Source organism: Centroberyx affinis, unplaced genomic scaffold (assembly GCF_046629955.1).
Source record: "Centroberyx affinis isolate AG114_WGS23_722 - 3 ecotype Tasmania unplaced genomic scaffold, CSIRO-AGI_Caff_v1 ptg001172l_1, whole genome shotgun sequence".
NCBI classification, from domain to species: domain Eukaryota; kingdom Metazoa; phylum Chordata; class Actinopteri; order Beryciformes; family Berycidae; genus Centroberyx; species Centroberyx affinis.
In genome coordinates, this window is record NW_027279702.1 from 86,849 (window position 1) to 105,070 (window position 18,222).

An 18,222-nucleotide genomic window follows, 5' to 3' on the forward strand; every position below is an offset into this window, starting at 1 on the left:
ATTTTGTTTTGTTTTCAAAAATGACAAGTATACTCTACCTTCTCTTTCTTAGGGTCAAGCGAAAACAATATAAATCTATTAATAAAATATATTATAAAGCTATTGGTAGCCTTGAAGTTTATGTGTCATCACTCTTACCTTCTCTTTGCTGGGTAAAGTCTGAGTCCGGTTAAAAGTGTCTCCTCCGTTAATACTGATCAGCTCCGCATCTACAGGCGGAAACGGCGCCGGGAAAACCACTACGTCACTCTTCAGTGTGTCTGAGCTGAAACACACGTCATATTGCTGAGTAGATTTAGAGTAAGACCAGCTCCCGTCAGGGTGGGTGGTGATCATTGGGGCGCTGTACCTGCTGAAACTGCCGTCTGTCCTGTGGCATTTGACAGCTATTAAACTGATGAGGCTCAGTAGAAAGATCACTGACACCGACACAATGGCGATCAGCAAATACAGGTTTAAATCAGAGAAGCTCTCCTCCTTTATCGGCACGTGTCTGAACTGAGTCTGGATGTCAGCTGTGCTTTCAACCACCACTACATCAATAGACACAGTAGCTGACAGGGAGGGTTCTCCGTTATCACAAACCAACACCACCAACGGGTGAGTCTTCACGTCATTGTCACTCATTCGCCTCTTAGTCCTGATTTCCCCGGTGCTGGTTCCGATTCGGAAGAGGTTGGTTCCCTTGGGCTCAGAGATGTGATAAGAAAGCAGCGCATTGTAGCCAGAGTCTGCGTCTACAGCCCGGATCTTGGCCACAAAGTAGCCCGCTTCAGCAGAATAGGGAATGTTCTCACTGTTAACGGAGCCGTGCTCAGAATAGGGCGCGAGAATCCCGGGACTGTTGTCATTCTCATCCAGGATAAAAACGTTCACAGTCACGTTGCTGCTGAGCGGAGGAACACCAGAGTCTGTGGCCTGAACTTGAAACTGGAACGTTTTTATCTCCTCAAAGTTAAAAGACTGCAGGCTGACTATATCTCCAGTCTCTGAGTTGATATTTACTATTGTAGACAGCGGCAGTGAGTTACTATTACTGTCTAAAAATGAATAGCTCACCTGGGCGTTTTCACTGACGTCAGCATCAAATGCAGTCACTGTTTTAATAATTGTTCCTACTTGACTGTTCTCTTTCACATAAACATTAATTAAAGGCTCCGAAAAAAGCGGTGCGTTGTCATTGACATCAGAAACTTGAACTGTAATAATGCTGGTGCTAGAGAGAGCTGGGGTCCCTTCATCAGTAGCTGTGATGGTGACGTTGTATTGGGGCGTTATTTCTCTGTCTAGAGGCTCGCCAACTACTAAAGAATAATAATTTTTATAATTTGTCTCTAATTTGAGAGGGACATTATTTGCGATCTCGCATTTCACCTCACCGTTTTTGCCTCCATCTCTGTCGAGAACTGACACAAGTGCAATAGCCGTGCCAACTTTCGCGTCCTCCTTCACTGTATTGAGTAGTGACGTCACAGTGATCTCAGGAGCATTGTCATTTAGGTCCACCACCTCTACTAGTACTTTACACTGTGCTGCCAATGGAGGTTGGCCTTTGTCACTAGCCTGCACACGGATCTCAAAAGCAGGATTTGTTTCGAAGTTAATTTTTCCTTTAACTGTTAATATCCCTGTTTCCGAATCAATTTCAAAGATTTCCAAGACATGATCTTGATCTTTTGAACTCAAAGAATACGAAATGTCCCTGTTTGTTCCCTCATCGGCGTCTGTTGCAGTTACAGTTAATACTGTAGTGCCAAGAGGTACATTTTCTGTAATGCTTGTTTTATACAAGGTTTTGGTAAACACTGGGATGTTATCATTGATGTCCAAAACATTGATTATTATCTCCGATGTGCCTGATTTTGGAGGTGCTCCGCCATCTAGAGCGGTCAGTGCGAGTTTAATCACAGGCTGTTTTTCTCGGTCTAATGCTTTCTGTAGCACCAACTCAGCAGACACACTCTGCCCTTTGTGCACCGCTAAAGAAAAATATTCATTGGGATTTAGCTTGTATGTACTGATACCATTTTTCCCTACATCGGCATCGTAGGCTGACAGCACATGGAATGTAGCCCCCGGCAATATGCTCTCAGCTACGTCGATAGTTTGTGATTTGGCACTGAAGGATGGGTAATTATCATTTACATCAAGAATATTAATTTCAGTGCGGTAAAGTTTCAATGGATTATTAATCACTGCCTCTACATTTATTGTGCATTTTGCAGCTTTCGCACAGAGCTCCTCTCTGTCTATTATCTCACTGACATAGAGAAAACCAGTCTTTAGATTTACCTCGAAATATTTTCTCTTTGATCCGGTAACAATCTGAAACATACGGGACTCCAAATCCTGGACATTGAGGTTAAGATCCTTAGCGATATTTCCAACAGACGTCCCCGGGTTTACCTCCTCTGAGACAGAGTAGGTGAGCTGCCCGGACACTGATTCCCAGTAACACTCCAGCAAAACAAGAACTAGATATATCCCAATAGAGCTCCATCTACTCGGTAAATGCATAATTCCATAAAACGACAATAAAGCATAGATCCTAATGTCAATGTTTCCGTCGTGAATTCAGGCCAAGATTACAGTAATGGGAGTTAAATGCAAGCTATCAGTAGGATTGGTCCTCGTTCGTTCCGTCTCGCTCTGCTTCTCATTCTAACAAAGCCCTGAGAAAAATTATTACCCCTTGAATCTGGGAGGGGCATCAAGAGCTCAACGAGGAGGTCTCAAAGTTATGGTCTACAGTGTCGCCACGTGGTCATTTGAAATAACTACCATGGCTATAAATGAACACACTGAAATAACATTATGTATTTTAAATCCCCACCACTGAAAACCTTCCAACGTCAACGAAAAACAAGGAATCGTTAATGCGTAAAATATCATTAGGATCATTTAAGTTAGCACAGTCTGAAGAACCATGGACAGAGCATTATGCTGCAGTTTTGAATAATGACCAGGAACACACTTGAAGATGTGTCAGTAGTCATAAAATAGTGTGGATCTATTCGGGTTAACAACTAACAAAACGTTTTGCCTTCTTCATTAAAACAGGAAAAGGGGCAAGTGATGTTTGCCTTGGTTTACATAACCTAAAACCTTCGGGAATGAATGAAAGATGACAGTTCATATACACACTGACATTAGATAAGGCTTCACGTCTTACGTGATTATTAAAGCTATCATTATCATAGACAATATAACATTTCATCTTCTTGGGTAAGTTTCGTTTGCCAGGTTAACAACGGTTAGAGGCTTGCATTCAGCACCATAGACATCGCTATTTCCAATAAGATCAGAGAGGAAAAAGCAAAGCAGTATACAGCCCCTCTTCAGACACTTTACAAACAAGATTTTCAACCAGACCTTGCAAGGAAAAGAACTGAGACCAAACTATTTGCAAATAATTCTTAGTTTAAACTGGATGTCACACACAGGTACTTACAATGAGTTTGTGAACGTTTTGACAACGACAGAAACGTATTTAAAAGACCATTTATACAAGGATTTAGACTACTTTTCGGGGAATTGCTATTTACTTGACCATGTCAGAATTGTCCTCATCTAGACCCCCGTCACCCGTCAACCAAATCACTACATATGTAGGTCTGTTTCTGTGAGAAAAAACAGTCCATTGCACAATAATTCAAAAATATGGAGGATTACATCATAATAAATGAACGGAAGCCTTGATCTTCACTTAGCCAATAGCATCAATAATATCTCATTGTGAGTTTAACTTTCATTTCTAAAAGTAGGTCAAGCTTTTCAAAAAGAGTATATCTCATTATGAAAAAACAACATACAATTATATTTTACCAAGGTCTGCTACTACATTCGTTTTCAAGGAAAAGTAAGGGCAACGACAGATTCTAGCTCAATGAAAGTCTCAACTATTCTTTACATTCTTTTCCGCAGCTGTACACCTCAATGGCATTTTGACTGTGAATGTCAAGGGTGAATAATCACTGATTTTTGTGATGACGCGTTTTGAGAAAAGTATAGACACATGGATCAGATAAGGACGTCACTGGGACACACCTTGGAAAAAAAATGAATTAAATCACGTCATGTGGACAAATTCTGCAAATGCACAGTGCTAACTCCTGGCGCAAACAAAGAAGTACAAATATGAATTGTCGTTTTACTTGTGGGATTCACAATAAAATGAAACACTTTCGATAATTTAAATTATAATCTTTGGGACCTACCAACACAAAACTTTCGAAAGGATAAACTATGTAATGAGTGCATCTGCTTTGTATGCCCTTACCTTCTCTTTGCTGGGTAAAGTCTGAGTCCGGCTAAAAGTGTCCCCTCCGTTAATACTGATCAGTTCCGCATCTGCAGGCGGAAACGGCGCGGGGAAAACCACTACGTCACTCTTCAGTGTGTCTGAGCTGAAACACACGTCATACTGCTGAGTAGATTTAGAGTAAGACCAGCTCCCGTCAGGGTGGGTGGTGATCATTGGGGCGCTGTACCTGCTGAAACTGCCGTCTGTCCTGTGGCATTTGACAGCTATTAAACTGATGAAGCTCAGTAGAAAGATCACTGACACCGACACGATGGCGATCAACAAATACAGGTTTAAATCAGAGAAGCTCTCCTCCTTTATCGGCACGTGTCTGAACTGAGTCTGGATGTCAGCTGTGCTTTCAACCACCACTACATCAATAGACACAGTAGCTGACAGGGAGGGTTCTCCGTTATCACAAACCAACACCACCAACGGGTGAGTCTTCACGTCATTGTCACTCATTCGCCTCTTAGTCCTGATTTCCCCGGTGCTGGTTCCGATTCGGAAGAGGTTGGTTCCCTTGGGCTCAGAGATGTGATAAGAAAGCAGCGCATTGTAGCCAGAGTCTGCGTCTACAGCCCGGATCTTGGCCACAAAGTAGCCCGCTTCAGCAGAATAGGGAATGTTCTCACTGTTAACGGAACCGTGCTCAGAATAGGGCGCGAGAATCCCGGGACTGTTGTCATTCTCATCCAGGATAAAAACGTTCACAGTCACGTTGCTGCTGAGCGGAGGAACACCAGAGTCTGTGGCCTGAACTTTAAACTGGAACGTTTTTAACTCCTCAAAGTTAAAAGACTGCAGGCTGACTATATCTCCAGTCTCTGAGTTGATGTTTACCATTATAGACAGCGGCAGTGAGTTACTATTGCTGTCTAAAAATGAATAGCTCACGTGACTGTTTTGATCGGCGTCAGCATCAACTGCGGAAACTGTTTTAATAACAACTCCTATTTGATTATTCTCTTTCACATAAACATTGATTACTGGTTCTGAGAATCGAGGTTTGTTGTCATTTACATCTGAAACGTGTACAACAATAACACTGGTGCTGGAGAAAGGGAGGTTCCCTTCATCAGTAGCAGTGATTTTGACATTGTACTGAGAGACACTCTCTCTGTCCAGAAGACCGTCAACCACCAACGAATAATAGTTTTTATAATTTGAAACTAATTTGAAAGGGACATTGTTGTTAATTTTACAATTTACCATTCCATTTTTGCCTCCATCTTTATCGAGAACTGACACAAGCGCAATGGCAGTGCCTATCGAGGCATCTTCTTTCACTGTTTGTAATAGTGACGTAACTGAAATCTCAGGGGCATTGTCATTGACGTCTAAAACTTCAATCAATAATTTGGCATGTGAGGTCATCGGAAAAGGAGCCCCATCATTAGCTTGAACTCGAATCTCAAAAGCATTATTTACTTCAAAATCGATATTTTCTTTATTTGTGACAGTTCCTGTTTTTGGATCTATGGAAAACAGATCTGCCGTATCCCCCCGACCCAAGTCACTGAAGGAATAGTATATGTCCCCATTTGGACCTTCATCTAAATCAGTAGCATTCAAACTTATTATCGATGTACCAATCGGCGCATTCTCATAAACACTGGCTTTGTACAGCGTTTTACTGAAAACAGGAGGGTTATCGTTAATGTCCATTACATTTACTATAATCATCATACTACCAGATTTGACGGGAGTTCCTCCATCAATGGCAGTCAGTGTGAGTCTAATCACAGGCTGTCTCTCTCTGTCTAACGCTTTCTGAAGCACCAATTCAGCAGAAACACTTTCTCCCTTATGTGTAGCGAGAGAGAAGTATTCATTTTGACTAAGCTTGTAAGTATTCACAGTATTTTTACCAACATCTGCATCATGAGCGGATTTTAAGGGGAATTTCGCCCCTGCTATTGTATTCTCAGTAATATTAATTATTTGTGACGTGCTGCGAAATGATGGAGAATTGTCATTTACATCCAAGATGCTAATTTCAACACGATAGAGTTTCAAAGGGCTATTAATAACTGCTTCTACACTGAGAGAACATTTGGGTTCATCGGCGCAGAGCTCCTCTCTGTCTATTCTCTCGTTAACGTAGAGAACACCAGTCTTTAGGTTTACGTCAAAATATTTTCTCTGTGATCCAGTAACAATCTGAAACATACGGGACTCCAAATCCTGGACATTGAGGTTAAGATCCTTAGCGATATTTCCAACAGAAGTCCCCGGGTTTACCTCTTCTGAAACGGAGTAAGAGAGCTGCCCAGACACCGCTTCCCAGTAACAATCCAGCAGCAAAACCGCTAGATATATTCCAATAGAGCTCGTTCTACTCGGTAAACGCATAATTCCATGTATCGAGAACAAAGCATAGATCCAAATGTCAACAATCCCGTCATATAATTCAGGTTAAGAGAGAAATACACCAGTCCACGTTCTCGGCATTATTTAACAGCAAACAGGAAAATGGTTGTCGCACCGTTCTCTCTCGCCCTGCGTCTCTTTGTAACAAAGCCCTGAGAAACATCATCATCCCCTGAATCTGGGAGGAGCCTCAAGCCACCAAGCAGAAGGTCCAAATGTGATGGTCTACAATGTCCCCATGTGGTCATTTGAAATAACTACAATCAACATCAAACAACTACAATGGAAAGACCTTCACTTTCTTAAATCCTCAGTAAACATCAATCTAATGACAAACTACGAGAAAAAAAAATCGGGGAACATGGAAGTGTATTTCATCAGATCTTTTAAGTTAACATAATATGACCGTGATGTTTTTTCAGCCGTATGGATAGATCCGTATGCATTGCATCCGTATGCATGTTAGAAACGAATACAATATTCAAGCAAAAGCGTGAGCAGAGCTAATGAGAAAGAAAAACAATAAAAAACTATAAAGACAGTAACCCATTTCCCTTTTTTTTTTTTAACAAATCAGAGAGCAAACTGAGGCCTTATATTTTATCCATATAGATTGCTTGCCTGCAAGTGATAAAATAGGTAAAATATCATACAACAACTCTTAAACATATGTGTACATTTACAAATGTACGTGCCGGGTGGTGCAACATGCTCTTTCATTAGTAAGGAACATAGTTTGTCTTCCTTACATCCTGGGGATTGGAAAACACATTCAGACGTTTACGGTCAGCACCATGGATAGCGAAATAGGCTTATTGACAATGATCCTGGGGCCATAAATGACTGAGGATGAGCAAGAGATGAGCAAGAGATGTACAGTATGCCTATATCGACTTAAAACACCTTCATCTTACTGCTCCATTTTAACATGAACGCAAAGTCCATTAAAATGTAAATCTATTGCGATTTGGGACAAAACCGTTTGATATAAAAGTTAAAGAAAAAATATGAAGATGGGCAACTTTTGACATTCTCTTCTGCACATTAAAGTAGTAAAACAATGAGAAATACTTCATCATTCTCTTACCTTTTCTTTACTCGGTAAAGTCTGCGTCCGGCTAAAAGTGTCTCCTCCGTTAATACTGATCAGTTCCGCATCTACAGGTGGAAACTGCGCGGGGAAAACCACTACGTCACTCTTCAGTGTGTCTGAGCTGAAACACACGTCATACTGCTGAGTAGATTTAGAGTAAGACCAGCTCCCGTCAGGGTGGGTGGTGATCATTGGGGCGCTGTACCTGCTGAAACTGTCGTCTGTCCTGTGGCATTTGACAGCTATTAAACTGATGAGGCTCAGTAGAAAGATCACTGACACCGACACGATGGCGATCAGCAAATACAGGTTTAAATCAGAGAAGCTCTCCTCCTTTATCGGCACGTGTCTGAACTGAGTCTGGATGTCAGCTGTGCTTTCAACCACCACTACATCAATAGACACAGTAGCTGACAGGGAGGGTTCTCCGTTATCACAAACCAACACCACCAACGGGTGAGTCTTCACGTCATTGTCACTCATTCGCCTCTTAGTCCTGATTTCCCCGGTGCTGGTTCCGATTCGGAAGAGGTTGGTTCCCTTGGGCTCAGAGATGTGATAAGAAAGCAGCGCATTGTAGCCTGAGTCTGCGTCTACAGCCCGGATCTTGGCCACAAAGTAGCCCGCTTCAGCAGAATAGGGAATGTTCTCACTGTTAACGGAGCCGTGCTCAGAATAGGGCGCGAGAATCCCGGGACTGTTGTCATTCTCATCCAGGATAAAAACGTTCACAGTCACGTTGCTGCTGAGCGGAGGAACACCAGAGTCTGTGGCCTGAACTTTAAACTGGAACGTTTTTAACTCCTCAAAGTTAAAAGACTGCAGGCTGACTATATCTCCAGTCTCTGAGTTGATATTTACTATTGTAGACAGCGGCAGTGAGTTACTATTACTGTCTAAAAATGAATAGCTCACCTGGGCGTTTTCACTGATGTCAGCATCAACTGCAGTCACTGTTTTAATAATTGTTCCTACTTGACTGTTCTCTTTCACATAAACATTAATTAAAGGCTCTGAAAAATGCGGTGCGTTGTCATTGACATCAGACACATGAACAGTAATAACACTGATGTTCGAGAGAGGCGGACTCCCTTCATCAGTAGCTGAAATGGTGACATTGTACTGGGGAGTGATTTCTCTGTCAAGAGGCCCGTCAACCACTAAAGAATAATAGTTTTTGTAATTTGTCTCTAATTTGAACGGGACGTTATTTAAGACTTCGCACTTCACTTCACCATTTTTGCCACCATCTGTGTCGAGAACTGATACAAGCGCAACAGCAGTACCTACTTTAGCGTCCTCCATTACTCTATTGAGCAGTGACGTCACAGTGATTTCAGGAGCATTGTCATTTAGATCTATTACTTCTACCAGTACTTTACAATGAGCAGACATCGGTGGCTGACCTTTGTCTCTGGCCTCTGCACGGATCTCAAAAGCTCGTCTGTCCTCGAAGTCTATTTTGCCTTTCACTGAAATTATCCCCGTGTCAGGGTCAATTCTGAAAATGTCAAGAATATGATCCTGATCTTTACTACGAAGAGAATATACTATTTCACTGTTTGTACCTTCGTCGGCGTCAGTCGCATTTAAAGTGAATACCGCCGTCCCAATGGCTATGTTTTCAATCATTTTAACTTTGTATAAAGTACTGCTGAATATCGGTGCGTTATCATTAATATCTAGAACATTTATTTCTATCTCTGATGTGCCTGATTTTGGTGGATTTCCCCCGTCTATCGCGGTTAAAACGAGCTGTATTGTTGGCTTTTTCTCACGGTCTAGGGCTTTCTGCAGCACTAATTCAGCAGATATACTCTCCCCTCCTTTGTGTGTGGCAAGAGAGAAGTATTCGTTAGGACTGAGCTTATACGTGCTGACACCATTCTTGCCCACATCCGCATCGGTTGCCTCTGATAAAGCGAATTTAAATCCCGGTAAAGTGTTCTCTGCAATGTCCAATATTTGTGATTTTGTGTTGAAAGACGGATAATTGTCATTAACATCTATAATATATATTTCCACACGGTAAAGCTTTAATGGATTGTTTATCACAGCCTCTACGCTTACCGTGCATTTGGGTTCATCTGCACAGAGCTCCTCTCTGTCTATTCTCTCATTGACGTAGAGAAAACCAGTCTTAAGATTTACCTCGAAATATTTTCTCTTCGATCCGGTAACAATCTGAAACATACGGGACTCCAAATCCTGTAAATTGAGGTTTAGATCCTTAGCTATATTTCCAACAGAAGTCCCCGGGTTTACCTCCTCTGAGACGGAGTAGGTGAGCTGCCCGGACACCGATTCCCAGTAACACTCCAGCACAAGAACTAGATATATCCCAACAGAGCGCCATCTACTCGGTAAATGCATAATTCCACAAAACGAGAATAAAGCATATATCCTAATGTCGATGTTTCCGACGGTTATTCAGGCCAAGATGATAGTAATGGGAACCAAATCACATGTAAGCTATCAGTAGGATTGCTCCTCGTTCCGTCCGTCTTTCTCTGCTTCTCATTCTAACAAAGCCCAGAGAAAAATGATTACCCCTTGAATCTGGGAGGGGCATCAAGAGCTCAACGAGGAGGTCTCAATGTTATGGTCTACAGTGTCGCCACATGGTCATTTGAAATAACTACAATGACTATAAATCAACACACTGAAATAACATTCACCACCACTGAAATGCATCCAATTTGAATGCTAAACCAAAAACTAAGCGTTTTCAATGCGTTATATATCACTAGGCTCATTTAAGTTGGCACAGTATGATCGCCATCTATTTCAGCACAGTGGATAGAGCGATGTTATGCCGGTACCATGTTGAAGCAATGACCAACAACAAATTTGAAGCGAGGTGATATATCAATAGACATAACAATTGTGTGTCTCTGAAAAAAAAGGAATGTTCGGAGTAACAAATAACAAGAAAAGATTTTGGGATCTTCACCAAAACAGAAAAACAACCTGGGGCAAGTAATGTTCACCTGGGGGTACATGGCCTAAAACCTAAAGGAACGAATGAAAGATGATGATTTACAGTACAAAATTACATTAGGTTTCACATCCCACGTCAATAAACATTAAAGCTATCACAATCTTAGACAAGGTGGCATTGCTTTCTTCTTTGATATGTTTTGTTTGCCAGGTTGTTTAACAACGGTCAGAGGCTTGAATTCAGCACCGTAGAAATCGCTACTTCCAATAAGATCAGAGAGAAAAAAGCAAAGCAGTTTCCAGCCCCTCTCCAGACACTTTATAAATAAGATTTTCGATCAGACTTTGCAAGCAAAAGAACTGAGACCAAACTATTCGCAAATAATTCTTAGTTTAACCTGCATGGAATATCACATTTATGGTGTTCGTCACACACAGGTAGATACATTGAGTTTGTGAACGTTTTGACAATGACAGAAACATATTTAAAAGACCATTTAGAAAAGGATTTATATTACTTTCCGGCGAGTTACTGTTTACTTGACCATGTCAGAATTGTGCTCATCTAGACCCCAGTCACCTGTAACACTAAAAATTCATAAAACACCGCTAATCATTTCAAATCACTACCTATGTAGGTATGTTTCTGTGGGGGAAAAAATGAAAACGTCCATTGCACAATAATTCGAAAACATGGAGGAATACATCCTAATAAATATGTTTGATTTGACGAAAATATTTTTTGTAAACGATGATCTTCACTTAGCTAATAGCCTCAATAAGGGGTGGATAATCACACATTCTTTTTTGTGATGAAGCGTTTTTGAGAAAAGTATAGACACATGGATCAGGTAAGGGCGTCACTGGGACACACCTTGGAAAAAAAATGAATTAAATCACGTCATGTGGACAAATTCTGCAAATGCACAGTGCTAACTCCTGGCGCAAACAAAGAAGTACAAATATGAATTGTCGTTTTACGTGTGGGATTCACAATAAAATGAAACACTTTCGATAATTTAAATTATAATTATTGGGACCTACCAACACAAAACTTTCGAAAGGATAAACTATGTAATGAGTGCATCTGCTTTGTATGCCCTTACCTTCTCTTTGCTGGGTAAAGTCTGAGTCCGGCTAAAAGTGTCCCCTCCGTTAATACTGATCAGTTCCGCATCTGCAGGCGGAAACGGCGCGGGGAAAACCACTACGTCACTCTTCAGTGTGTCTGAGCTGAAACACACGTCATACTGCTGAGTAGATTTAGAGTAAGACCAGCTCCCGTCAGGGTGGGTGGTGATCATTGGGGCGCTGTACCTGCTGAAACTGCCGTCTGTCCTGTGGCATTTGACAGCTATTAAACTGATGAGGCTCAGTAGAAAGATCACTGACACAGACACAATGGCGATCAGCAAATACAGGTTTAAATCAGAGAAGCTCTCCTCCTTTATCGGCACGTGTTTGAATTGAGTCTGGATGTCAGCTGTGCTTTCAACCACCACTACATCAATAGACACAGTAGCTGACAGGGAGGGTTCTCCGTTATCACAAACCAACACCACCAACGGGTGAGTCTTCACGTCATTGTCACTCATTCGCCTCTTAGTCCTGATTTCCCCGGTGCTGGTTCCGATTCGGAAGAGGTTGGTTCCCTTGGGCTCAGAGATGTGATAAGAAAGCAGCGCATTGTAGCCAGAGTCTGCGTCTACAGCCCGGATCTTGGCCACAAAGTAGCCCGCTTCAGCAGAATAGGGAATGTTCTCACTGTTAACGGAGCCGTGCTCAGAATAGGGCGCGAGAATCCCGGGACTGTTGTCATTCTCATCCAGGATAAAAACGTTCACAGTCACGTTGCTGCTGAGCGGAGGAACACCAGAGTCTGTGGCCTGAACTTTAAACTGGAACGTTTTTAACTCCTCAAAGTTGAAAGACTGCAGGCTGACTATATCTCCAGTCTCTGAGTTGATATTTACCATGGTAGACAGCGGCAGTGAGTTACTATTACTGTCTAAAAATGAATAGCTCACCTGGCCATTTTGATCGACATCAGCATCAACTGCGGAAACTGTTTTTATAACAACTCCTATTGGATTATTCTCTTTCACATAAACATTGATTACGGGATCTGGGAATCGAGGTTTGTTGTCATTTACATCTGAAACGTGTACAACAATAACACTGGTGCTGGAGAGAGGGAGGCTCCCTTCATCAGTAGCAGTGATGGTGACATTGTACTGAGAGACACTCTCTCTGTCCAGAGGACCGTCAACCACCAACGAATAATAGTTTTTATAATTTGAATCTAATTTGAAAGGGACATTGTTGTTAATTTTACAATTTACCATTCCATTTTTGCCTCCATCTTTATCGAGAACTGACACAAGCGCAATGGCAGTGCCTATCGAGGCATCTTCTTTCACTGTTTGTAATAGTGACGTAACTGAAATCTCAGGGGCATTGTCATTGACGTCTAAAACTTCAATCAATAACTTAGCATGTGAGGTCATCGGAGAGGAAGCCCCATCATTGGCTTGAACTCGAATCTCAAAAGCATTATTTACTTCAAAATCGATATTTTCTTTATTTGTGACAGTTCCTGTTTTTGGATCTATGGAAAAAAGATCTGCCGTATCCCCCCGACCCAAGTCACTGAAGGAATAGTATATGTCCCCATTTGGGCCTTCATCTAAATCAGTAGCATTCAAACTTATTATCGATGTACCAATCGGCGCATTCTCATAAACACTGGCTTTGTACAGCGTTTTACTGAAAACAGGAGGGTTATCGTTAATGTCCAGGACATTTACTATAATAATCATACTACCAGATTTGACGGGAGTTCCTCCATCAATGGCAGTCAGTGTGAGTCTAATCACAGGCTGTCTCTCTCTGTCTAACGCTTTCTGAAGCACCAATTCAGCAGAAACACTTTCTCCCTCATGTGTAGCGAGAGAGAAGTATTCATTTTGACTAAGCTTGTAAGCATTCACAGTATTTTTACCAACATCTGCATCATGAGCGGATTTTAAGGGGAATTTCGCCCCTGCTATTGTATTCTCAGTAATATTAATTATTTGTGACGTGCTGCGAAATGATGGAGAATTGTCATTTACATCCAAGATGCTAATTTCAACACGATAGAGTTTCAAAGGGCTATTAATAACTGCTTCTACACTGAGAGAACATTTGGGTTCATCGGCGCAGAGCTCCTCTCTGTCTATTCTCTCGTTAACGTAGAGAACACCAGTCTTTAGGTTTACGTCAAAATATTTTCTCTGTGATCCGGTAACAATCTGAAACATACGGGACTCCAAATCCTGGACATTGAGGTTAAGATCCTTAGCGATATTTCCAATAGAGGTCCCCGGGTTTACCTCTTCTGAAACAGAGTAAGAGAGCTGCCCAGACACCGCTTCCCAGTAACAATCCAGCAGCAAAACCGCTAGATATATTCCAATAGAGCTCGTTCTACTCGGTAAACGCATAATTCCATGTATCGAGAACAATGCATAGATCCAAATGTCAACAATCCCGTCATATAATTCAGGTTAAGAGAGAAATACACCAGTCCACGTTCTCGGCATTATTTAACAGCAAACAGGAAAATGGTTGTCGCACCGTTCTCTCTCGCCCTGCGTCTCTTTGTAACAAAGCCCTGAGAAACATCATCATCCCCTGAATCTGGGAGGAGCCTCAAGCCACCAAGCAGAAGGTCCAAATGTGATGGTCTACAATGTCCCCATGTGGTCATTTGAAATAACTACAATCAACATCAAACAACTACAATGGAAAGACCTTCACTTTCTTAAATCCTCAGTAAACATCAATCTAATGACAAACTACGAGAAAAAAAATCGGGGAACATGGAAGTGTATTTCATCAGATCTTTTAAGTTAACATAATATGATCGTGATGTTTTTTCAGCTGTATGGAAAGACGTAAGAATCTCACGGCTTTCTGTTATAAATTAATAGAACATTAAAAGCGTGAGAAGATATAATGAGGAAGAAAAACCCAATCACAAATATAAAAACAGGAGAGAGAAAAATAGATACGGACAGCTAGACAAGAATCCATTTTCCTGTTTTTCAACAAATTGGAGAGGAAACAGATGCCTAACATTCCTTGCATGAAAGCGATGGAATAGGGAAAACGTCATACAACATGTATTAACAATATATGTGTAAATTTACTAACGTACGTGTCGGGCAGTGCAATATTCGTTTTCATTTGTAAGGAGTTTGTCTTCCTTGCACCCTGCGGATTGAGGAAAACACATTCAGACGCTTACGGTCAGGACCATGGACAGCGAAATATACACTAGAGCACTGGAGGTGAGGAGATAAGCTAACAACCAAGATATATAGCCTACAGTATGCCTATATTAACTGACAACATCTTCAATTATAGCTTACTGTTCCATTTTAACATGAACGCAAAGTCCATTAAAATGTAATGTATTGCAAACTATTTTGGACGAAACCGTTTGATATAAAAGGTGAGAAAAAATATGCATCTTTTCTCATTGACTTCTCAACATTAAATTAGTAAAACAATGAGAAAAAACTTCATGATTTTCTTACCTTCTCCTTGCTGGGTAAAGTCTGAGTCCGGTTAAAAGTGTCCCCTCCGTTAATGCTGATTAGTTCAGCATCTACAGGCGGAAACGGCGCGGGAAAAACCACTACGTCACTCTTCAGTGTGTCTGAGCTGAAACACACGTCATACTGCTGAGTAGATTTAGAGTAAGACCAGCTCCCGTCAGGGTGGGTGGTGATCATTGGGGCGCTGTACCTGCTGAAACTGCCGTCTGTCCTGTGGCATTTGACAGCTATTAAACCGATGAAGCTCAGTAGAAAGATCACTGACACCGACACAATGGCGACCAGCAAATACAGGTTTAAATCAGAGAAGCTCTCCTCCTTTATCGGCACGTGTCTGAACTGAGTCTGGATGTCAGCTGTGCTTTCAACCACCACTACATCAATAGACACAGTAGCTGACAGGGAGGGTTCTCCGTTATCACAAATCAACACCACCAACGGGTGAGTCTTCACGTCATTGTCACTCATTCGCCTCTTAGTCCTGATTTCCCCGGTGCTGGTTCCGATTCGGAAGAGGTTGGTTCCCTTGGGCTCAGAGAAGTGATAAGAAAGCAGCGCATTGTAGCCAGAGTCTGCGTCTACAGCCCGGATCTTGGCCACAAAGTAGCCCGCTTCAGCAGAATAGGGAATGTTCTCACTGTTAACGGAGCCGTGCTCAGAATAGGGCGCGAGAATCCCGGGACTGTTGTCATTCTCATCCAGGATAAAAACGTTTACAGTGACGTTGCTGCTGAGCGGAGGAACACCAGAGTCTGTGGCCTGAACTTTAAACTGGAACGTTTTTAACTCCTCAAAGTTAAAAGACTGCAGGCTGACTATATCTCCGGTCTCTGAGTTGATGGTCACCAATGTAGACAGCGGCATTGAGTTACTATTACTGTCTAAAAATGAATAACTCACTTGACCGTTTTCAGTGACGTCGGTATCAACTGCAGTCACTGTTTTAATAATTGTTCCTACTTGACTGTTCTCTTTAACATAAACATTAATCAAAGGCTCTGGAAAATGCGGCGCGTTGTCATTTACATCACTTATGTGTACAGTGACAGACTTTGTGGTAGAAAGAGGCGGGATCCCTTCATCAGTAGCTGTGATGGTAACATTGTACTGAGAAGCTCTCTCTCTGTCAAGAGGGCCATCAACTACCAAAGAATAGTAGTTTTTATAATTTGTCTCCAATTTAAAAGGGACTTCATTTGCTACATTACATTTCACTTCACCATTTTTGTCTCCATCTTTATCAAGTACAGAAACGAGTGCAATTGCAGTACCTACTTTAGCGTCCTCCTTCACTGAGTTTACAAGTGACGTCACAGTGATCTCAGGGGCATTGTCGTTTAGGTCCACCACTTCTACCAGCACTTTACAATGAGCAGACATCGGAGGCTGGCCTTTGTCACTAGCCTGCGCACGGATTTCAAAAGCAGAATTTCTTTCAAAATCAATGTTACCCTGTACAGTAATGGCACCCGTGTGCGGATCAATGTTGAAAATTTCCAAGATATGATCTTTCTCATTTTTACTAATAGAGAAAACGACTTCACTATTCGTACCCTCGTCTACGTCAGTGGCATTCAATGAAAGAATTGTGGTCCCAATTGGTGTATTTTCAAATAGACGTGTTTTATATAACAACATACTAAAAGTCGGAGCATTATCATTAATATCTAAAACATTAACTATGATATCTAAAGTACCTGATCTTTGCGGGGTCCCTCCATCTAAAGCAGTCAAGCTGAGTTTTACCACCGGCTCTTTCTCTCGATCTAAAGCTGTCTGCAGCACTAACTCTGCAGAAACGCTCTCTCCCCCTTTGTGCACAGCTAACGCAAAATGTTCATTGGGGCTAAGCTTGTATGTACTGACGCCATTCTTTCCTACATCCACATCGATGGCATCAATTATTGGAAATTTTACACCAGGTAATGTATTTTCAGCTATGTCTATCGTTTGAGATTTTGCACGAAAAGATGGCGCGTTGTCATTCACATCTATGATTATGACTTCCACACGGTAAAGCTTTAATGGGTTGTTTATCACGGCTTCTACACTGACTGTACATTTGGGTTCCTCTGCACACAGCTCCTCTCTGTCTATTCTTTCATCAACATAGAGCATGCCGGTCTTTAGATTCACCGCGAAATATTTTGTTTTAGACCCAGTAACAATCTGAAACATACGGGATTCCAAATCATGGACATTTAGGTTTAGATCCTTAGCGATATTTCCAACAGATGTCCCCGGGTTCACCTCCTCTGCGACAGAGTAGGAGAGCTGTGCGGACACCGCTTCCCAGTAACAATCCAGCAGCAAAAAGAACAGATATGTCCCAACATAGCTCCTTCTACTCGATAGAGACATGATTCCATTCAGCCTCAGCAAAACACCCACCCAAATGTAATCGTTCCTTCAAAACAATCCAAAATAACAGCGAAAACATATAAGATGTCTCATTTTTTTTCAGTTGCAACCAGACAGATGGTTGTCGCACCGTACTCTCCCGTCTTTCGTCTCTTTGTAACAAAGCCCAGTGAAACGTTATTATCTACCGACGTTGGGAGGAGCCTCACGCTCCCAAAGAGAACGTCTCAGTATTATGGTCTACACTGTAGCCACGTGGTCATTTGAGATAACTACATCTATCAACTTCAGTCATGACATCTGTTAGAATCTACATTTCTGAATAGCAGGGCCCATCTTATGGCAAGTATTATTCGAGTTAACTGACTGACTGCTTGGTATTTCAGGTGGGAGGTTCTCCATGGAGAGAACCTCAAAGTTTCTGGTTTATATTTTATGTCGCGACATTTTAATGAAACAAACAAGCATAGACTTACGTCATTTTCCAGAGTGATACCAATCCAAAATGATGATAATGATGAAGTTACGTGCCAGTGTGAAATACCAAT

The 18,222-nt window shown here is 41.7% G+C and overlaps 4 protein-coding genes across 5 annotated transcripts in view; all 4 read right to left on the reverse strand.

Annotated features, from left to right (window-relative positions):
* LOC139648202 (protocadherin alpha-C2-like) overlaps positions 1-17,674 on the reverse strand; it is a 90,953-nt gene extending 73,279 nt beyond the window's left edge. Inside the window, exon 1 of one of the 2 annotated variants that reach the window (XM_071524256.1) lies at positions 15,293-17,674. In XM_071524256.1, coding sequence (XP_071380357.1) covers positions 15,293-17,674 — 2,382 coding nt within the window. Of the gene's footprint in view, positions 1-7,763; positions 10,143-15,292 lie in introns of those variants that run through there. The other variant, XM_071524257.1, reaches the window with a different exon arrangement.
* LOC139648214 (protocadherin alpha-3-like) lies at positions 100-2,517 on the reverse strand. The gene has a single exon (XM_071524268.1). The coding sequence runs from the start codon at positions 2,515-2,517 to the stop codon at positions 100-102; it is 2,418 nt and encodes an 805-aa protein (XP_071380369.1).
* On the reverse strand, positions 4,021-6,658 carry LOC139648215 (protocadherin alpha-4-like). Its single transcript, XM_071524269.1, has 2 exons — positions 4,280-6,658; positions 4,021-4,047 (listed from the first exon to the last, which is right to left on the reverse strand). Exons 1-2 carry the CDS (start codon positions 6,656-6,658, stop codon positions 4,021-4,023), a joined length of 2,406 nt encoding a protein of 801 aa, XP_071380370.1.
* LOC139648216 (protocadherin alpha-8-like) lies at positions 11,557-14,194 on the reverse strand. The gene is made up of 2 exons (XM_071524270.1): positions 11,816-14,194; positions 11,557-11,583 (listed from the first exon to the last, which is right to left on the reverse strand). The coding sequence occupies exons 1-2, from the start codon at positions 14,192-14,194 to the stop codon at positions 11,557-11,559; spliced, it is 2,406 nt and encodes an 801-aa protein (XP_071380371.1).
* Positions 17,675-18,222: the final 548 nt, after the last annotated feature.

Excerpts from the sequence above, each read along its gene's own strand:
- LOC139648215 (XM_071524269.1), bottom strand. The coding sequence starts at position 6,658 with ATGCGTTTACCGAGTAGAACGAGCTCTATTGGAATATATCTAGCGGTT. Across the intron at positions 4,048-4,279 it reads CTTTACCCAGCAAAGAGAAG|GTGTGTCCCAGTGACGTCCT; the intron begins GTAAGGGCATAC and ends TTTTTTTCCAAG.
- LOC139648214 (XM_071524268.1), bottom strand. The coding sequence starts at position 2,517 with ATGCATTTACCGAGTAGATGGAGCTCTATTGGGATATATCTAGTTCTT.
- LOC139648216 (XM_071524270.1), bottom strand. The coding sequence starts at position 14,194 with ATGCGTTTACCGAGTAGAACGAGCTCTATTGGAATATATCTAGCGGTT. Across the intron at positions 11,584-11,815 it reads CTTTACCCAGCAAAGAGAAG|GTGTGTCCCAGTGACGCCCT; the intron begins GTAAGGGCATAC and ends TTTTTTTCCAAG.